This window comes from Ilyonectria robusta, assembly GCF_021365365.1.
Source record: "Ilyonectria robusta strain PMI_751 chromosome Unknown BGZ61scaffold_14, whole genome shotgun sequence".
NCBI classification, from domain to species: Eukaryota; Fungi; Ascomycota; class Sordariomycetes; order Hypocreales; family Nectriaceae; genus Ilyonectria; species Ilyonectria robusta.
This window is the reverse complement of record NW_025764448.1, coordinates 135,986-153,350: the sequence shown is the minus strand read 5'-3', so window position 1 is coordinate 153,350 and position 17,365 is coordinate 135,986. Positions and strand designations below refer to the sequence as shown.

General features: G+C 49.6%; 5 protein-coding genes across 5 annotated transcripts; 3 read left to right on the top strand and 2 right to left on the bottom strand.

Moving 5' to 3' along the window:
- The first annotated feature begins 69 nt into the window (after positions 1-69).
- Positions 70-2,446, top strand: BGZ61DRAFT_454824 (heterokaryon incompatibility protein-domain-containing protein). The gene has a single exon (XM_046246285.1). It carries the CDS (start codon positions 167-169, stop codon positions 2,084-2,086), a length of 1,920 nt encoding a protein of 639 aa, XP_046102185.1. The 5' UTR covers positions 70-166; the 3' UTR covers positions 2,087-2,446.
- Positions 2,447-3,657: 1,211 nt separating this feature from the next.
- BGZ61DRAFT_454823 (ankyrin repeat protein) lies at positions 3,658-4,886 on the bottom strand. The gene has a single exon (XM_046246284.1). The coding sequence runs from the start codon at positions 4,640-4,642 to the stop codon at positions 3,665-3,667; it is 978 nt and encodes a 325-aa protein (XP_046102184.1). The 5' UTR covers positions 4,643-4,886; the 3' UTR covers positions 3,658-3,664.
- Positions 4,887-10,461: 5,575 nt separating this feature from the next.
- On the top strand, positions 10,462-12,076 carry BGZ61DRAFT_454822 (S-adenosyl-L-methionine-dependent methyltransferase). The gene is made up of 9 exons (XM_046246283.1): positions 10,462-10,579; positions 10,649-10,686; positions 10,739-10,792; positions 10,862-10,868; positions 10,919-10,963; positions 11,022-11,179; positions 11,238-11,294; positions 11,363-11,717; positions 11,788-12,076. The coding sequence occupies exons 1-9, from the start codon at positions 10,505-10,507 to the stop codon at positions 12,034-12,036; spliced, it is 1,038 nt and encodes a 345-aa protein (XP_046102183.1). The 5' UTR covers positions 10,462-10,504; the 3' UTR covers positions 12,037-12,076.
- Positions 12,077-12,815: 739 nt separating this feature from the next.
- BGZ61DRAFT_495274 (Rhamnogalacturonase B, N-terminal-domain-containing protein) lies at positions 12,816-14,476 on the top strand (the record flags this gene model as incomplete). The annotated part of the gene is made up of 2 exons (XM_046250855.1): positions 12,816-13,065; positions 13,125-14,476. 2 exons carry the CDS (start codon positions 12,816-12,818, stop codon positions 14,474-14,476), a joined length of 1,602 nt encoding a protein of 533 aa, XP_046102182.1.
- Positions 14,477-14,878: 402 nt separating this feature from the next.
- On the bottom strand, positions 14,879-17,220 carry BGZ61DRAFT_495273 (Alpha/Beta hydrolase protein; the record flags this gene model as incomplete). Its single annotated transcript, XM_046250854.1, has 3 exons — positions 14,879-16,029; positions 16,098-16,809; positions 16,927-17,220. 3 exons carry the CDS (start codon positions 17,218-17,220, stop codon positions 14,879-14,881), a joined length of 2,157 nt encoding a protein of 718 aa, XP_046102181.1.
- Positions 17,221-17,365: the final 145 nt, after the last annotated feature.

Sequence of the window (17,365 nt, the reverse complement as noted above, 5' to 3'; positions counted from 1 at the left end):
GGGCATCAGTCAGTACTTATTTATGTCCGCCATAGATAGCAGTTCAAGGAGTGCAAAAAGTCCTTACCAGGTTTGAACAGTCCAAATGCACAAAGAATTTCACGGAACCCTCCGAGCGCATTCTAGTGATTATCCCGCCTAACAAAGTTCGACTACTATCGTGATCATGTGGCTACTCGACGCGAAGTCCATGCGACTTGACCGTATCGATGACGAAGAAAAAGTCCCACCGTACGCGATTCTTTCACACACCTGGGCCAATGATGAAATATCATTCAAAGAGATGAGATCTGTTGATACCGGCACCAACATGACCACGAAGGCCGGATGGTTGAAGATAGAAAACACCTGTCGATTAGCCTTGGAACATGGACTCAGCCATGCCTGGGTTGACACTTGTTGCATCGACAAGTCTAGTAGCGCTGAATTACAAGAGGCAATCAACTCCATGTTCAAATGGTACGAGCATGCAACCATCTGCTTTGCTCACCTTGCAGACGTCGCTGCAGACGAAGATCCTGCTGATGAAGGATCGGCTTTTCAAGGCTGCCGCTGGTTCAAAAGAGGCTGGACGCTTCAGGAGCTACTTGCTCCATCTGAAGTCGAGTTTTACGATAAATGTTGGAAACAAATTTCTACCAAGTCGCGTCTTCAAGGCTTGATCGAGAAAGTCACGGGTATCAAGTCCTATTATGTCTGCCCGTCGGGTGGACTTGAAGGCGCATACGACAGACTATCAGGGGCAGGTATCGCGGAACGAATGTCTTGGGCAGCCGAAAGGGAAACAACACGGATAGAAGATCTTGCGTACAGTCTCCTCGGCCTTTTCGATATCAGCATGCCTATGCTCTATGGAGAAGGTCCCAAAGCCTTTCAAAGGTTGCAGGAAGAGATTATGAGAGTCAATGACGATAGCTCTTTGCTCGGTTGGGGATATCAAGAATCCTGCGACGATTGGCGCTGGGGGACGGATTCTATTCTTGCACCGCACCCGCTATGTTTTAGGAACTGTCGAACCATTGTCGCTTGCGCACTCAAGGGGTTCAGATCAGCTTCTTTTTCCATGAGCCAAAGGGGATTACAGATGAAAGCCCCTGTGCGGGCCGACCTAACACATAAGCAACTCGTATACATGATTTTGGGTTGCGGGCCACGCTCAGAGAGAGGGTGGTATCGGCAGGAAGACGACTCCTGCTCCTTTATGGCGATACCGCTGATTTGCACAAGCGCATGCGATACAATTCAGATCGGTGATGGACTGCAGGACGGAGAGTATCTGCGTCCAAAGTGGTGCAGGCCGGCTCTGGTCTCCGAAGAATTCTTGAGCCAGGCGGAATGGAAGGAGCTGGTTATCCGACGACCCTCCCGGCAATATTCCAGACTTCGAAAATTGCCAATATCCATCGCAATTGCTCCCATTCCGAACCAAATCCACAGAATAATCGGGACTTACCCACCTCAACCGATCGGGGCTCAATTTGTTTCTCTTTGCCAACATCCCGGGCATCAAATCGCCCCATGGGCAACGAATACCCAACACCTATCCGAGGTCCAACAAGCAGGCGGGAATACCAACAGGAACCTAACGCCTGGACACTCCGCAGAAGACCAGAGAATGATTCAAATTGAGATCCCGTTCCGCGGAGTCTTTCTCTTCGTCCTCGATTATACGGCAATAGTCTCACACATAGGTCACATACCTGTGTGGCAGTGTTCGGATTTCCGAAGCCGGGTTTTTGCCTTTCCCGACCAATTCAGCCTAGAAATCATGCACAGGCTGTCCGTCACTCAGGATTTCAGTCACCTTAAGGAATTAGACACCCAGTGCCAGGGAGAACGCTATATGTTTAAAATTGACGACAAACCTCATACATTTCTAGAAATTCAGTTGGAAAAATTCTCTCTCATTACAGATATTTACATTTCGATCCTTACGAAATCAACAAGTCCTCATTTGACCATGTTGCAGGAAAGGGCTGGAGAATCTTTGCTCAACTGGTTGGAAAGACGCAAGAGAAGAAGGGAAAGGATGCCTGGTAAAGGGAGAATAGCAGCCCGAATTGCTGGCCAGAACGGTGTGTTATGAGGCTAGTTACAGTACTATATCAGCAGCTGGCTGCTACATTTCGACGGCCAGGCCGATCTCCTTACGGACTATCGCAACTAGACTACACCTTCGCCTTGGACTAGGTTAACAGGTTAGACATCTATCCGATTTGGCCTCTGTCATTTTAACTTATACCGCTTTGACCTCTGTAGCTTTGGCCTCTAGACTTTCTTTTTATATCTATATGGCCTCATTTCTATCAAGTCGCTCACTTTCCTATCAGATCGGCCTATTTCCTATCTTTCCTAGTAATACCAGTCTGTTCCTATAAAACCAGCCCTCTCTCTACTATTCAATAATGACCTATATAAGACCATCTGTTAGGCATCTCATTAGCTAGGAATCAATAACTTCTCTACACTCCCTTCCCACCTAAAGTTGCGATAAGTACCACTGCTTTCCTTAAATACGATTACGTCAAGCATAGCTTCATTGACTCTTTATATCCAATTTTCAGCAGGGGCTGGTGTTTTCAAGAGCGAGTTCTGGGAAAAGGTATCTTATATTTCACAAGCGCGGGAATCATCTTCGAATGCAACGAAATTTGTTTTGAGAATGGAGTCATGGAGTCTGGGCCCCTATTCCACCCCAAAATCTGTATAAGCGATCTCTGAGCAGTATCTTGGCGCCCCCTACATCGGCAAATGACCAGCAATCGCAAACTCTGACCGCACATCGCTCGCGAAGGAAGGTCTTTCAGCGGGTTCTCTCGATAATATCCAAGACAGTTTCGCCACCCATGGCTTCGAATGTCAACAACGACAAAATACGAGACGCCAATAAACTCTGGCACAGACTTGTTGAGCAATACTCCGCCAAGCATCTGACTGTTGTACGGGACGTGCTCCCCGCGTTATCTGCGGCCGCTCAGCAGACCAAGAATTGGGTATTGGGTGAATACCTGACAGGGATGTAGAGCGGTTGCCTTCTGGAAAACATTCTATGGGAAGCAAAGCTCAGGCAGATGAGCACAAGGCCATCGGAGTACCGAGCACCCTCTTTCTCATGGGCTTCGACTATCGGGCCCATTACATATCGTGCCACCCCAGAAGGTGCGGAGTCTCGCATCACCATTCTCAGAGTACGATGCCACCCAAAGTCGAAAACGTATCCGTTCGGAGAGGTCAAGTCCGGATATTTGATCGCCACCGGCCAATTGATTACTGCGCAATTCCATCCGCGGACATGCACCTGTCGCGCAAGACAAGAATGGGAGGAGGCTTCTTGCCATGTATTTCGGCACGGCCATCGCGTACAGGACTTCCAAATTGACACCATTGACGATGCGATGGATGCAGTTGGTAAAGAATTCTTCTGCCTATTGATGATGGCAAGTTATGACTGGGAGCACCCTTCTTTGAGAGTCGGTTGGGAGAAACTCGCAACCGCAGTTTCTCAAACCATCACAGAATCAAGGAAGCGTTTGAGCGGATTGGGGTTTCACGGGAAGTCGAGGTGGCCTTTTTCGAAGGGTCTATTCAACAGAAAATTAAGATAATCTGACATAAGAGGAATATAGTGAGCGCATTAACGCGGTCCTTATTCAAAGCATGATATTTAAGAAAATAGAAAGCTTCCTCTCCCAGTCCTTCCTACAGCCCCCTGTTCTCTTAGAACTTGCACTGCTTTATCGTGGCCTCCGACCGCGGCGCTCTGAAGCGCAGTCTGTCCTCTTACTCTCCTAAAACTGCAAGCATTTACATCAGCACCAGCTGCCAATAATCTCTCGATGACATCTACGTGACCCCTCTCAGCTGCAGCATGTAGAGCCATTCCATCTCCGTACTCGCCTCCCAATGCGTGAACGTCGGCACCTTTGTCAAGGAGAAGGCCGACCACTTCGATATGACCTCGTAAACATGCTCCCTGGAGAGCAGTGTAGCCCTTGTACTTTGCTGCGGCCCCATTGATGTCAGCCCCGTGTTCAAGGAGAAGCTTCAGTATTTCCGTGTAGCCGCCGCCGGCAGCAGCCTGTAATGCCGTGAGGCCTGCTGATGGTGACGGAGGAGCATTTACATCTGCGCTCAGCTGCAACAGTCGTCTAACCAGATGCACATGTCCTCGCTCTGCTGCTGCCTGCAGTGCTGTTCTTCCGTTGTACCGCGTGACTGAAACTAATGAATTTGTTGACCCAGGTCTCCGAGTTGCGGGAGTTGAGGATACTTCGTTTATCTTGGCCCCCGCACTCAGCAGAATGTCGACGACCTTCTCGTTCCCATGTCCGCAGGCGATTTGCAAAGCATTCCTCTTGAAGTTGTTCCCGTTGCAGAAGTGGATATCGGCTCCGGCGTCGACCAACATCTGGACGGCCTGTTCGTGACCATGCATGCATGCAGCTTGGATGGCCGTCTGGCCGTAGTATCCGCACGGGGGTTCGTTGACGGCGGCTGGGTTGGCGGCAAGGATTTCCCTTATCTTGTCTATTTCTCCGCCTCTCGAGGCAAGCTGCAACGGCGTCCAGCAGTATTCCTCGCCGTCCTCAGTCTGCAGGGTCGGATCCCACGCCGCGTCCAATGGTGGCAAGGATGTCTGCATGGTATCGCTTGTGTAGGACAGCCGAGGTTCGAAACGGGTACTGCAGAATCAGGATGGAATCACTTGGCATGGAAACCGTTGGACGATGGGGCTTGTTGCGGAACTCTCAAAACAAGCAAAGGTGCCTAACGAAGCCAGTTAAATTTATGAGTCGAGGATGAGGGGCTTGGTGCTATGTTGTTAGATATGTGACTACCGGAAAAGCGCTGACATGGTTGAAAAGAGAGGTTGAAGCCAACAAAGAAAAATAACCCAAAAATTATGATTAGTTAAAAAATTGCAAATTAAATCCACTCGAAAGCTATTTCATCATATCTGAAATACATCTTCTGTACCTTCTCCTCCCCCCATTGTCTGAGGCATTTTAGGGTGTCCATTAAGTCCCGGACGTGGCCAAAATCGCCTGCCTAATTGGGATGTTTTGTCTGACATGTGGTAGTTAACCATGTCCACTTGATAGCTTACACTCGCTATCTTGTGGCCCGCATCCTTGTCATATTCGGCATTCGGCACGGATTGCGGGCGCGTGGACCGAGATCGACGAGGAAGATGCGGGGACAACAAGCCGTGGGTCTACTACGAGTTATTCTAAGAACTAGACTGCTGCCCTTTAGACCCCTTCGTATGTACTTCTCTTGAGGAGAAGTCAGGAAGCTGGCCCGAGATGTTTGCTATGAGATTGAAAAGGCTGAATTGAATCTAAGCTTTCTCGAGTCCTTCCGTCTGGCTTAGCGTAAATTGGGGTTGATGAGGAGATTGTTTAGACTAAATCACGTTCTCTCATGCCTCTTAATGAAGATAATGTAAAAATATGATCATAGCATAGTACCGGTGTATCAAAAGACATCTCACGTTAGTGCGTCTTCTGGGCCGACTATCTGTATATTTCGCCAGGCCAACTGCCGCTGGACTCCGCGCAAGGGGATGGTACCCTAGCAAATAGCCTTAAAGGAGAAGCTATCCAGCATGAGACATCATAGTACTCGTGGTCGGGCTGTTACAGGTGAGTGATGTTCTGTGCTGCCTTGGAGATGAGATTGGGGTTGATCTTGGACCGATCCGCGCGACCCGAGGCATTTGTAGTCACCTCTTTAAGCTGGATGTAGTGACGGGCTGATCATGAGCCTGTCAATCCCGAGTCTCAGCTGAGTGATTGGAGCATCGCATGCATATTCCCGAGAAGTCAGTCTTGGGGACAGTGTCTGTGACACCCCAGATGAAGGCGCTTACCTCTCCATGCACCTTCAGGGCTGTTCACTGGCGGATACAGCTACGCGCACCGTCAAAATGCACGACGAACTTGGCGTGAATGACCCTGACATCGATGTCTCGCGCAGGTCATTGCGGAAGAGACTATGGGAGGCCTGCGTTATGCTCGTCGTGACTTGTTGGGCTGGCGCCGCCTCCTCCTCCGTCAGGTGTTGCAGTCTAGCCTTTGAATTTTGTGTATTTAATGTCAACCTTTTTTCCATGCACTTTCTAGTTAAAGGACTACTACTTTCTTCCCTATTCTGAAATGTGTCAAGAACAGCATCGCTACAATAAGCTGCTCCTACATTACTCGCTATTTGTTGCATGCTGCACTCTGAGACCCATATCCTCTCGTTCACGTCAACGTGGAAATCCTCCACCAGCAACTCCACGACACTGAGGTTAGGAATATCGCTCTAGACTTCGTCTGTGATGGAAGATTTCGGGATACTTTCGACGTTGAATTGTGGGAATGACCCTTCCCTCCGATTGTGACTCCCCCGCCGGCCGGTTGGCGTACCACAACCCTGCTTTGGATCTATCCCCAAAAGCATGCCAATCCCCTTGCCCAAGTGCGCTTTTCGCCTCGCATACAAATTCCCTTGGCCAGCGAGGTAAAGCCGTGCTGCACTAAGAGGGCAAAGTGACTACGATGGTATTCGTCCCGCAGATTGAGGAGAAATCTGGCCCCGCCCTGTGGGAGGAGAAACACCACAGTCTCGGGTCTGCCGCTTCTAACAGCGTAATCAAGCGGACTGAGTCCATTTTCATCTGTCGTGTTAATGCCATCGATTTGGCGTCTGTGACCAACGCGGTTCGGGGGAAGGGTCTTTGGCTCTGCGGGTGACTTTCGGGGTGATGCTTTACGCAGCGAACGCACGAGTTTGCCGACAAGGTTACACTCTTCTGCGCGAGTTGCAAGATGCAGTGGCGTGAGACCTTCTTGTGTAGTGGAGAGGAAATGAGACCGGCTTGGGCGATAAACACGTTGCAGGCTGCAGATAGTTACTTAAGTGCCAGGACATATGTCAGCTGAACCAAACTGTATTTAACATGGCTGCATGCATCTCCCTTATTGGTATCGCTTCCCAGTTCGTCCGCTGCCTTGCGAACTTTTGCTAGAATTAGCTGCTCGTCGTCCGGGCTCGTGGTCAGCCGTAAAATGCCAAGGCTCTTTCGTGGTACTGATGATGTGCGCGTGACACCTCATGTACAAAGCCACTTGCGTCACAGCTGAGCGTGGATGCAATTTGTACACATTACCCCACAGAGAAAGAAGAGCTAGAGGGAAGAGGCTCAGCCAGCCTAGTAAAGATGTGTGGAAACTTAGTGTTCGCGTGGAAACTCTCAATACAGCGTGTCAGATTATAATGGATCGCAAACTCCTTTTAAATTGTTGGTGAAGACCAGTGGAATAAGTAGCAAATTTAATCAAAATAGCCCCTTGAGGCTGCTGGAGACAGACACCCTGTTGGCTACCGTCACACCTTTAGTTGAAAACATTTTTGAATGCTTTCAATCACCAAAGGAATGCACATTGATTTATCTCAACAGTGTTGTTGACACCTACATTTGTAAAATGAGCTGGTCAGTAGAGTCGTCTGATGTGACATCTACCTCACACCTGGACTGAGTCCGAGGGACACAGCATCGGGGGTAATGGGTGAGAAATACAACACGCAGTAAATAAATGTAGATGTGAGTTAGGTGATGAGACTTGGCAAGTTCAAGCGTCGTTGTGTAAAAATGTTTACCAGTTGAGAAAGTTCAATGTCAATTTTTTGTTCGAAAGTCAAACCGAAAACGGAAAACACATTGAGGGTTATTTAAGCAATCTTGGACAAGATTCACTTGATCATTTCTCTCACAGCCTCTTAAAAAATCCAATCGGTCTATAACAACAGTGCCCAGTACGCCACGTCTATTCCCAATTGCATTACCCTACACCTTGTATGCATAAATGAAACCTAAACTTAAAGTAGTAGTGCTCTCCTCTTGCAGATTAACTCTAAATGCTGTTGCGTGTGATAGTCGAAAGGCTATTAAAATCGCGAGCTCATCAAGAGGCGCGCGCGACGGATTTTAACAGTAAGCTTAGACCTTGGCATTGAGTAAACTCTCATTTAAGAATTAAGGACCGCCTAAAACGTCCGGAGAATTCACTATGATCATTGAGTTCAACCCTTAAATCTTGGCACTCCCGGAAAGGGAAAGGAAGAAGAAAGAGGAGGATGGCACCACCAACTCCCTTCCCCTGTCGGAGGGTTACAGCGCACTGCTCTGACTTGACTGCGGTAATAACCTGCCTATTCTTCGCTCAGGGGACCACCTCTGAGGCCGGCGTATTTGCATCTTGCTGGCATCGTTCATTCGCGGCCAGCTCGGGCTGTTACTGGAGGTCGACGTGCCGTGCTCGATGTCAGCTTGGGCGACTTGAGGCTACGCTTGCATCCCTGTGCAAGCAGCAGCCGTAACCGACACGGCTTCGGCTTCTTCACTTGATCGCGCTACCTCCTAAGCCATGTTAGTTTAGCAGGTCGGCGGCTTGCGCTGGCACCGCTGCGCACAGCGGAGCCTCTTCCCAGAAGCCTGGCACTGCCTCTCAGCAATTGGCTGCTGACGGATTATGCATTCCTCGCCTTCGCGAGGAATGCGCCACAACTTTGTCCAACATGTCTCCAACCTGCGGTCTGCCTTCTTTGTAGGCCATGCCCAGGGTAACCGAGTCACAGTATTGATTTTGAAATTAATTTGAACTTATCGTAAGGCGGAGCGCACATATATCAGGGGCTTCCGCCAATTGAACCAAACCTATCATTAAATCATTCGTTGACATCCATCTTTGCAGGCAACATAACTTCAATCTTCATTCACTTGAAAAACTTCACTGTCATGGCTCGATCCATTCTCCTCGCCGCACTCATTGTGCTATCCGCTGAGGCCGACAACGGTGTCCCTTCACCAGATCCAATCCAGGGCTGGGAGCACGTTGGCTGCGTTCAACTCAGTCGCAAAGAATTCACCTTCGGGTATCCTCTCGCGGCCGATCAGAATAGCTGTCTCAATTCGTGTGATTATTACGAGAGCAACTACGCCGCCATAGGAGAGTGGTGCTGGTGCGGCACGGAAAACATAACCCAAGTCTCTGTCACAGATGCCCCAGAGTCGAATTGCGAAAAGTTCTGCTATCCGGACGCGCCAGACACTGGAAGCTGTGGAGACTTCGTCAACAACATCCAATACTATGATCTTTTCAAGAAGTCCGATCCGGGAGTTGTGATCGTAAAGTTACCTGCCACCCCCAACACTCCAACGCCAAGCTCTTCTACTCCAAGCTCTCCGACACCCGGCTCTACTATTCCAAGCTCTTCAGCGCCTAGCTCCCCTACTACCAGCTCTCCGAGTCCTGGTTCTCCTACTACATCAAGCTCATCAACTTGCCCACCTGGGGGATGTGTTGCTCAAACCATCACATCTTCTATCCTCTCTACAGCCACGAGTCTCACAGATACTGTTTATCAGGGATCTGGGTCGAAGACTACGGCCCCCAATGGGTCGAGCGAGACAGTGATAGTGGATCCTGGATCTGGGTCAACAATTACAGTCCCCAATGGGTCGGGCGAGACAGTTGTGGTTGGTCCTGGCTCTGAATCAACGACCACAGTCCCTACTGGCTCAGTATCAACACTACCGGAAACCAGCAACGCTCACTCCGGTCACAAGCCGTACCCTGCTATTGTTTTGACACTTTCTGCATTTGCTGTACTGGCGTCGTACCTGGCATAGTCCATACTATTCATGTACTGAGTGATTATTAAATAAGCTAGGCTCGAAGCTTATTATTCCCAGATAGCTTGCTGACTCGTATTATTGACAGTTAGCTTGCGTAGACTAGCTACTCAAAGTCACTCTACTGCTTGAATACTGTATCAGCCAATATTTAATTTTCTTCTCCGACTTGTACCCAGCGTGGCTTCTGATAAGATCAATAAATAAGTACTCCATACGTGTGTAATCTAGAGTTGGCAGGGTTGGCATTGTTTGCAGGGGTACAGTAATAAATCGGCGCGTTTGAGAATGAGCGCGATGCGGGGTATTTAGTACAGACGGGTCAGGTCTATGTTTTGATGAGGCCAAGAAGCTTACGCGTCTTCTCATCTCAACATTTAAGAAATGACACAGGAAAGACTTGCCGAGACCCAACGAAGGTCACAATTATGGCATCTTAGGAGGATCCGCATCTCCAGCATTCTTTGAATCACCAGTACTGTCCACACCGCCTGGCTAGCAAGGGTTAGAATTCGAGACGTGTTGAGGGCTGTTGGTTGCTTCTCTGATCAGGGATAGACCTCCGAGCGGCTTTTAACCCTATTGGCTAGAGAAAAATACCTCGCTTTACTAGATCAAATATGATTGATTGTGCAGCTGCGGCGAACCATATGAGGATGTGACACATGTCTAGAACCCCCATGGTCTGATAACGCGTGGTGGATATGAGGTGATCGGGGAGACAAGAGCCAGGTTAAAAGAGGGGTTCGCGCCAGCTTAGCCTCCCATTCCTATTTCCAACTTGTGGTTTTGAGATGCTCTCACCGAGTATTTCCAGCAATCATGTGTCCAGAAACGGAAACGGATCCTCCGGCACAATTGCTGGGATCGCTAGCTGAGAACCCATTGCAAGCGGACGTGAGTAACCACTTCAAGCAATGCGGTGTATTTTCTTGCTGAGGTATGAACTCACACTGCTCTTTCTAGGAAAATCCCCTAGACGACGATTCCGCCCTTGGAAGCTCGTAAGTCTTGCTATTACTCATTCAGGAAAATCGTGCCTAAAGGTATGTCCAGCTATGGCTCGGCTAGTTACCAAACAACCCTAGCTTCCAGTGTAATGAATTACAAGTAAGCTAGCCCCAGATTGTTATAGATCTTTGATGAGTTTTATTAAGCTGATGTCTTTACTTGTTTTAGATATGAAGTTAGTTCCAGAGAACAGTCGGTTGCTTCATGAAACTGACGATTCTTTAGAATGGGCGACGTTATCATGCATTTCGCGAAGGCTCCTATCTACTTGTAATTCTTCATCAAACCCTTGCTGAAATGAGAAAGATATCTAATTTCATCACAATAGCCGAACGATGAGGAAGAACAAGATCGCATGGATCTAGTACACCACCTGTATTGTCTGGCTCTCGGAGGCAAGCTCTTCTTTGCTCCTATCCAGGACAAGCCCCAGCGAGTGCTTGATCTAGGCACTGGTACTGGGATCTGGGCAATGGACTTTGCAGAGTGAGGCCTCTCACAACATCAGTGTCCTTAGGGTTACATCTAACACTCAGAACTCTAGCCAATATCCATCGGCGCAAGTCATTGGGACTGATCTAAGCCCCATCCAACCCAAATGGTGCGTGATATATCGCGCTTTGAACTTCTTTCAACTTTATGTACTCGTCTCTGATCACCTTTTTATAGGACTCCACCGAATTGTACCTTTGAAGTTGAAGATTTTGAGGCAGAGTGGCTCTACGAAAAGCCGTTTGATTTCATCCACGGTCGGGAATTGGAAGGATGCATAAGCAATGACGACCAGCTATTCCATCGAGCGTTCAAACACCTGGCGCCTGGCGGATATATTGAATTCCAGGCGACTAACCCCGGGTTTCTTTCTGATGACGATACCGCTAAGGATGCAGTGAATGCCCAGCTGTGGCTGAAACATTTAGTCGAAGGAACAGCGAAGTTTGGTAAGCCCATGGATGGTGTGTTTATGTGGAAAGAGAAGTTAGAGAGTATCGGGTTTATTGATGTTCAGCAGCTAATCTACAAGGTGAGTGAAGCTTCCCATTAGACGCCTCTGGAGTGGAGATATGTCTATCGTTTATTTACTGACTAAGTAGGTTCCTGTTGGTGCTTGGGCTAAAGATCCAAAGCTCAAGGAGCTTGGCAGATTCCAGGGAATTCAGCAGGTGCAAGCGGTCGAGTCATATACACCGGCACTCTTCGCTCGCATTCTGGGTTGGACTGAAGAGGAAATCCAGGTCTTCATTGCCAAGGTTAAGAAGGACCTGACGAATCCAAAGATCCACCTTTACATTCCAGTGTTTTTCGTCTGGGGACGGAAGCCAACTGCCGGGAATAGCGAATGAATTATTACGGCGAGAAGACAATTTATCTCCATTACAGCGATCCGTGCAACTCTAATTTGTGATAACCTACTTGATCGTACTCATTTTTTACATCCGGGCTCTACTTCTCGATTTCTAACTCTAATAAGTTGAACACTCGATCCAGTCAGCAGTCGCTATACCCAGTCCTGCCAAACCGTAAAGAGAACATCTCTCCTAACTTTTTGTGAATTCAGCCCTGCAAATATTTCCCACGTATAATTGGTGGAGTCCTAATTCGACCGATCTTTGAGGCGCCATCACCACATTGGCTCGCGCGGAAGGACATGTTCCGTAGTCATGAATTCTGTATCTCCCCGAAGGCCGAACGCGACACTACCTGCACAAATCCACAAATAGGCAAAATATCCTTCTGAATTTCGTTTGCCATTGTGTGCCTCATTGGGACAATTTCATCATCGGGTCAGTGAGTGCCGAGCTCAAACATTCGACGCTACGTAACGGGAGTAGGATTGGGACGCGTCCCCATCTACATCCATTGATCGACAAGTGCTAGTGCTTGCTGGAACAATTGTTTTCCGCACTAATTAAGTGACCTTGGTCACAATGTTGCATTTTGAATATCTACAGTTCGGCATCCTGGGTTAATACTGGACGAATATACCTGCATTGCATATGAGTGGAAATTCGGAAGTGGCGGGGATAAAATAAATATAACTCGCCACGATGCCACTGCGATTGTCAGATGGGGCATCCGTAGACTCCAGCCACACTGTCGGTTCTATAGCAGAACAATCAAGATGATGTTGTCCGTTATTTTCACCTTCCTCTTGGCGTGGACTGTCTCAGTCCTCGGCATAACTGTCACCACGACCACTTCAGCCTACACCATTAACACGGAGAGCAGCTATGGGTTTGTTGTCGCCATTAGTCGTTCGACCTGCGACATCACGTCGATGAAGTTCTACGGGACTGAGTACCAGTACTCGAGCACCTATAGCCACATTGCATCTGGCCTGGGTTCTGCAACCGTTTCATATTCTACCTCCGGTGAGCGTCTTCTGAATTGACTAGTCTCGTGCCAAGGCCGTGCTGATGGACCACTCCAGGGGACTACGTGATCGTCAAGTGCGTCGCCGACAATGACTCGTTTGATCTGACACATTACATGGTCTTTGAGGATGCTAGCAACAGCATCTACATGGGCACATATACCGTCTCCGAGCCCACTGTTGGCGAATTGCGCTTCATTTTCCGCCTAACAGGCCTGACAACTGCGTATCCCTACGCCACCGTCTCCGACACCAGTGGCGGCACCGCAATTGAGGCTTCCGACGTCTACACCGTCAGCTCGCAGACGCGCAGCAAGTTCTACTCGTCGGAGAGATTCATTGACGACAGTGCCTATTGTGCTACCAACTCGGATGCTTCCATCCACGCTTGCTGGGTGCGTCCCAACCAGAAAGCTACCGAGAAGAGCAGTGGCGGACCCTTCTTCAGAGATATAAACCTCAACTGGGGGGGCAGCTACCATAGCGTCACGTACTATATGAACTCGGGCCATGTGCAGACCGAGAGCAATCGTCAGGGTTTCCACGGCCCATACGTGTTTAGTTTTAGCCGCAGCGGCATTCCCTCTGCATCGGGCTTTGACGTGTCTTTCTTTGACAATCTCGGCTTGACTGGCTACGTTGGCGCTTCTGGTCGCGGGTACGTCAAGGGCACGGCATCGGGCGTGTCGTCCAGCTTTCCCATCGTGGTCCACTGGTACAACACCAACTATCAAGGTTGGGCATACGCCTCTTCGTCAGGCGCATTCACCAGTCCAGCGCTCGTGGCGGGCACCTATACGATGAAGCTGTACCAAGATGAGTTCCTGGCTGCTACATCGACCGTTACTGTATCTGCAGGCGCCACGGCAACAGCAAATATTGCCGCAAGCAACACGATCCTCACAAGCAGCCACACGACGATTTTCAAGATGGGTGACTACGATGGCCAGCCGACCGGCTTCCTAAACGCCGCCAATCAGCTGCGAATGCATCCGTCCGATAGCCGCATGTCAAGTTGGAGCCCCGGCACGGTAGCCTCAACTTCCGCTTCGAGCTGGCCCATGGCTATGTTCAAGGACGTCAATAACGGTCAGAAGATCTCTTTCTCTCTCTCCTCCGCCATCAGCTCGACTGCTACTCTGAGAATCGCTACCACGCTGTCATTTGCCGGTGGGAGGCCACAGGCCACTGTGAACGGCTACACTTGCTCTGCCCCGGCGGCGCCCGCGACAATTGACAGCCGGGGCGTCACGAGGGGTGCTTACAGGGGCTGGGGAGATGTTTACGACTGCAGTATCCCAAGCGGGAATCTAGTCAGTGGTACGAACACGGTCACAATAAATGTCATCTCGGGAAGTAGCGGTACCGCTTACCTGAGCCCCAACGTAGTAAGTATTCCTATGTATTAACCTGCTAACAAGTTTCCTTCTCCCGCTAACCTCTTGCCAGATCTTTGATGCCATTGAACTGTTCTACTAGAGCTGAAAGGTACCGATTGGGTGGATGGTTGAAGAGATGCTACGATTGCTTGACAAGAGACGACGACCACCTCCAGAAGCAATCACTGTCAATGTGGAGGTTGGACGAACGTAGTATATAAGGGGACTTACTGACAGTACAGTTTGGACGATCCATACTCGGTTTCTACATAGGCTTCCAAGGCTTGATGAGAGGATTTAGATAACTTTATATCGTCAATGTACTCAGTTTGTTCTTGTTTCAGCAAATTTGAGCTGCCAAAAAGGTTCAATATGTAGGCACAAGTAGAGATAGTTACTGCCCGAAAACAAACAAGCTACATAAGAATTAAACTAAACAATGTAGTTAGGATAATTATTACGCTCTGGTACCACGGGGCACAGGATGTAGTTCGTCCGCCCACCTCCAATATGAATTGCGTTCTGGTCTTCTTCGCCATGAGTTTCGCCATACCAGAGTCGCATACCAGGGGATTTGTAGCCAGGGATGTTGGGCTGATCTTCAGAAGGGCAAACGTCCAGTCGCAACTTCCAACCCTTGCGGACTCTGGCAGCTGCTGGCAGAATCTCGATGGCGATTTCCACAACATCTTCCGCTCCACGGAGTGGTCCAAGATGCTCCTTCAGGTGGGTGTGCCAAGGCCTCCAGGGAAGTGATAGCTCTGGATCTGTATGGCGATGGCTGACACGCAAGAAACCTTTCGCAACCGGCTCGGGGTCATCGCTGGAAGCTCCGTAGCTGACAACAGTCCCTGTCTCATCAACAGCCCAGAGAAGGGCAGTAACGTCAGCATCGGCTGCGGTTGAAGAGACACTCAACACTGCAACGAAATGTCCCGCGAGATCAACGTCTTCCGTGAACGCAGGAGAGTGGAAGCTCACACCGGATCTGCCTACCGAAGGCGCCCTCGCTGAGTATGCGAGTCGAGTCTCTGGCGTTCCCTTTTCCAGGGGTGTAGACGACAAGCCACCATCAGGAGTAAGATGCCAGTTCGTGTATTTTGTTCCGGGAACCGGCCAACTTTGCTCAGTGCGCCAATACCAGTCTCGATTGCCAAGCCTCATCTGGATACCAACCCGTTCAGGCGCCAGGGTCTCTTCTCCTTTGAGATAACGGTCCAGAAACTGCATAATCTTGGTGGAAGATTCCCGGCTCGGCCACGAATAGTAGTTGGAATCAACCAGCTGGAGATGCGTGTTCTCAGGACGTCGGGCCATCCACGCTTCAAAAGCACCCCTTCCATGGATCATGAAGATCTGAGATGCTGCCAGGAAGCATGGGATGTCGATCGACGCTTCTGTACTGCTGTCGAGCATCTCCCAGAATTTGCTGTACGTCTCGTTGGCCTCCATCAGAGCTTCCACGTCCATGGAATCCTTCCACTTAGGTGACACCTCGCGAACTCGCGCGAACCAATTCTTCAGATACCGGATTGATGGAATGCCGCCAATATTTGCGGCCTCGCGGTACGAGTCGATGTCGGCTGTCAACATTCTGGTTAATAACCCTTGCCGCATGCATATAGAGGGACTTCCAAGCAACAGAACTTACTTGCATAGGGCACAAAGCATTTTAAACCCTTTGGCTTAGCTCCTGCTACTGCCCACTGGGTATTTGCTCCGTAAGAGCTTCCGACTAGGCCGGCATTGCCATTGCTCCACGGCTGCTTGACTGACCACTCCACCGCCGCCAAGAAGTCATCAGGCAGGTCTCCAGGAGCCCATCTTGTACCGGGTGTCTGGGAGACACCCTTGGGGTCGATCTTGACCATAGCGTAGCCGTGGGGTACATAGCTAAAGGTGTTAAAAGTGGCAATGTTCTCGAAGCCTCTTTGTGTCGGGAAAAAGCCCAACCAGGGGCCTGCATCATGCAAGTCGACCTCAACTCCTTCAGGAGTCGAGTGCCAGTGATCTTCCGCCCTCTCAAACCTCATGATATCCTGCTCATCCTCAATATCTGGACCACTCCAGGGAACTCGTCGTCCGTAGAGCGTACAGCTAAGAAGGACTGGAAACTTCTTCCTGGGTTGTAATGGGAGATATACATCGGCGAGGATGTATCCGCCATTGGGAGAAGGGATCTGAAGATCTCGCAGAACCTTAAACCCGGCTGTTTCCCGGCGCAGATGGTTCCGGGCATGAGGCACCGATTTTGGGCGGAGACCGAGCTCGTTACAGATCTTTCCCAGGGGACCATCAAGCGACGACAGGTCCTCGGAGTCCAAATTGATCTCCTGCGCGTATTTGCCGATGGTTTCCTCGACCTATATGAGGAGATTGAGTTAGCCCAGAAGGGTTTCGGCAATGGGGGGGGGGGGGGGGGGGGGGGGGGCGGTTAATTGCAAGGATGCTAGGTCATGAGCATTATGAGGGCTTCTTACCTTCTGGTCAATTTTGATGCCTTGTTCGAACCCTTGACCCGGCGTCAGGCTGAAGAGTAATCGAGCTCGATTAACCAGGCGGGGGTCAAAGGTTGGGATGTCAACGGAGACCAAGTCAGAGACAGTGACCAAGGACTTTCCCACACAGGAGCCCAGTACAACATTGCCAATAGAGAATGTCACCTCTTCGCCGGGGTTATACGAAAATTCCGAATGAACAGTCGTTTTCCCAATGACACCACCAGTCTTATAGGAAAGACCAACCACGTCAACAAAAACTCCAGTTAGAGTCATGATGAGTCAGAACGCCTGTATTTTTGGTGTTGGAAATGGAGAGTTTGGATTTTATCGAGAGAGAATAGAGCTCGTCAATGTTGATCTGAGGAGGCACTTAAATTCAGCGTGTATTAAGGCCATATATATATATATATGTATGCCA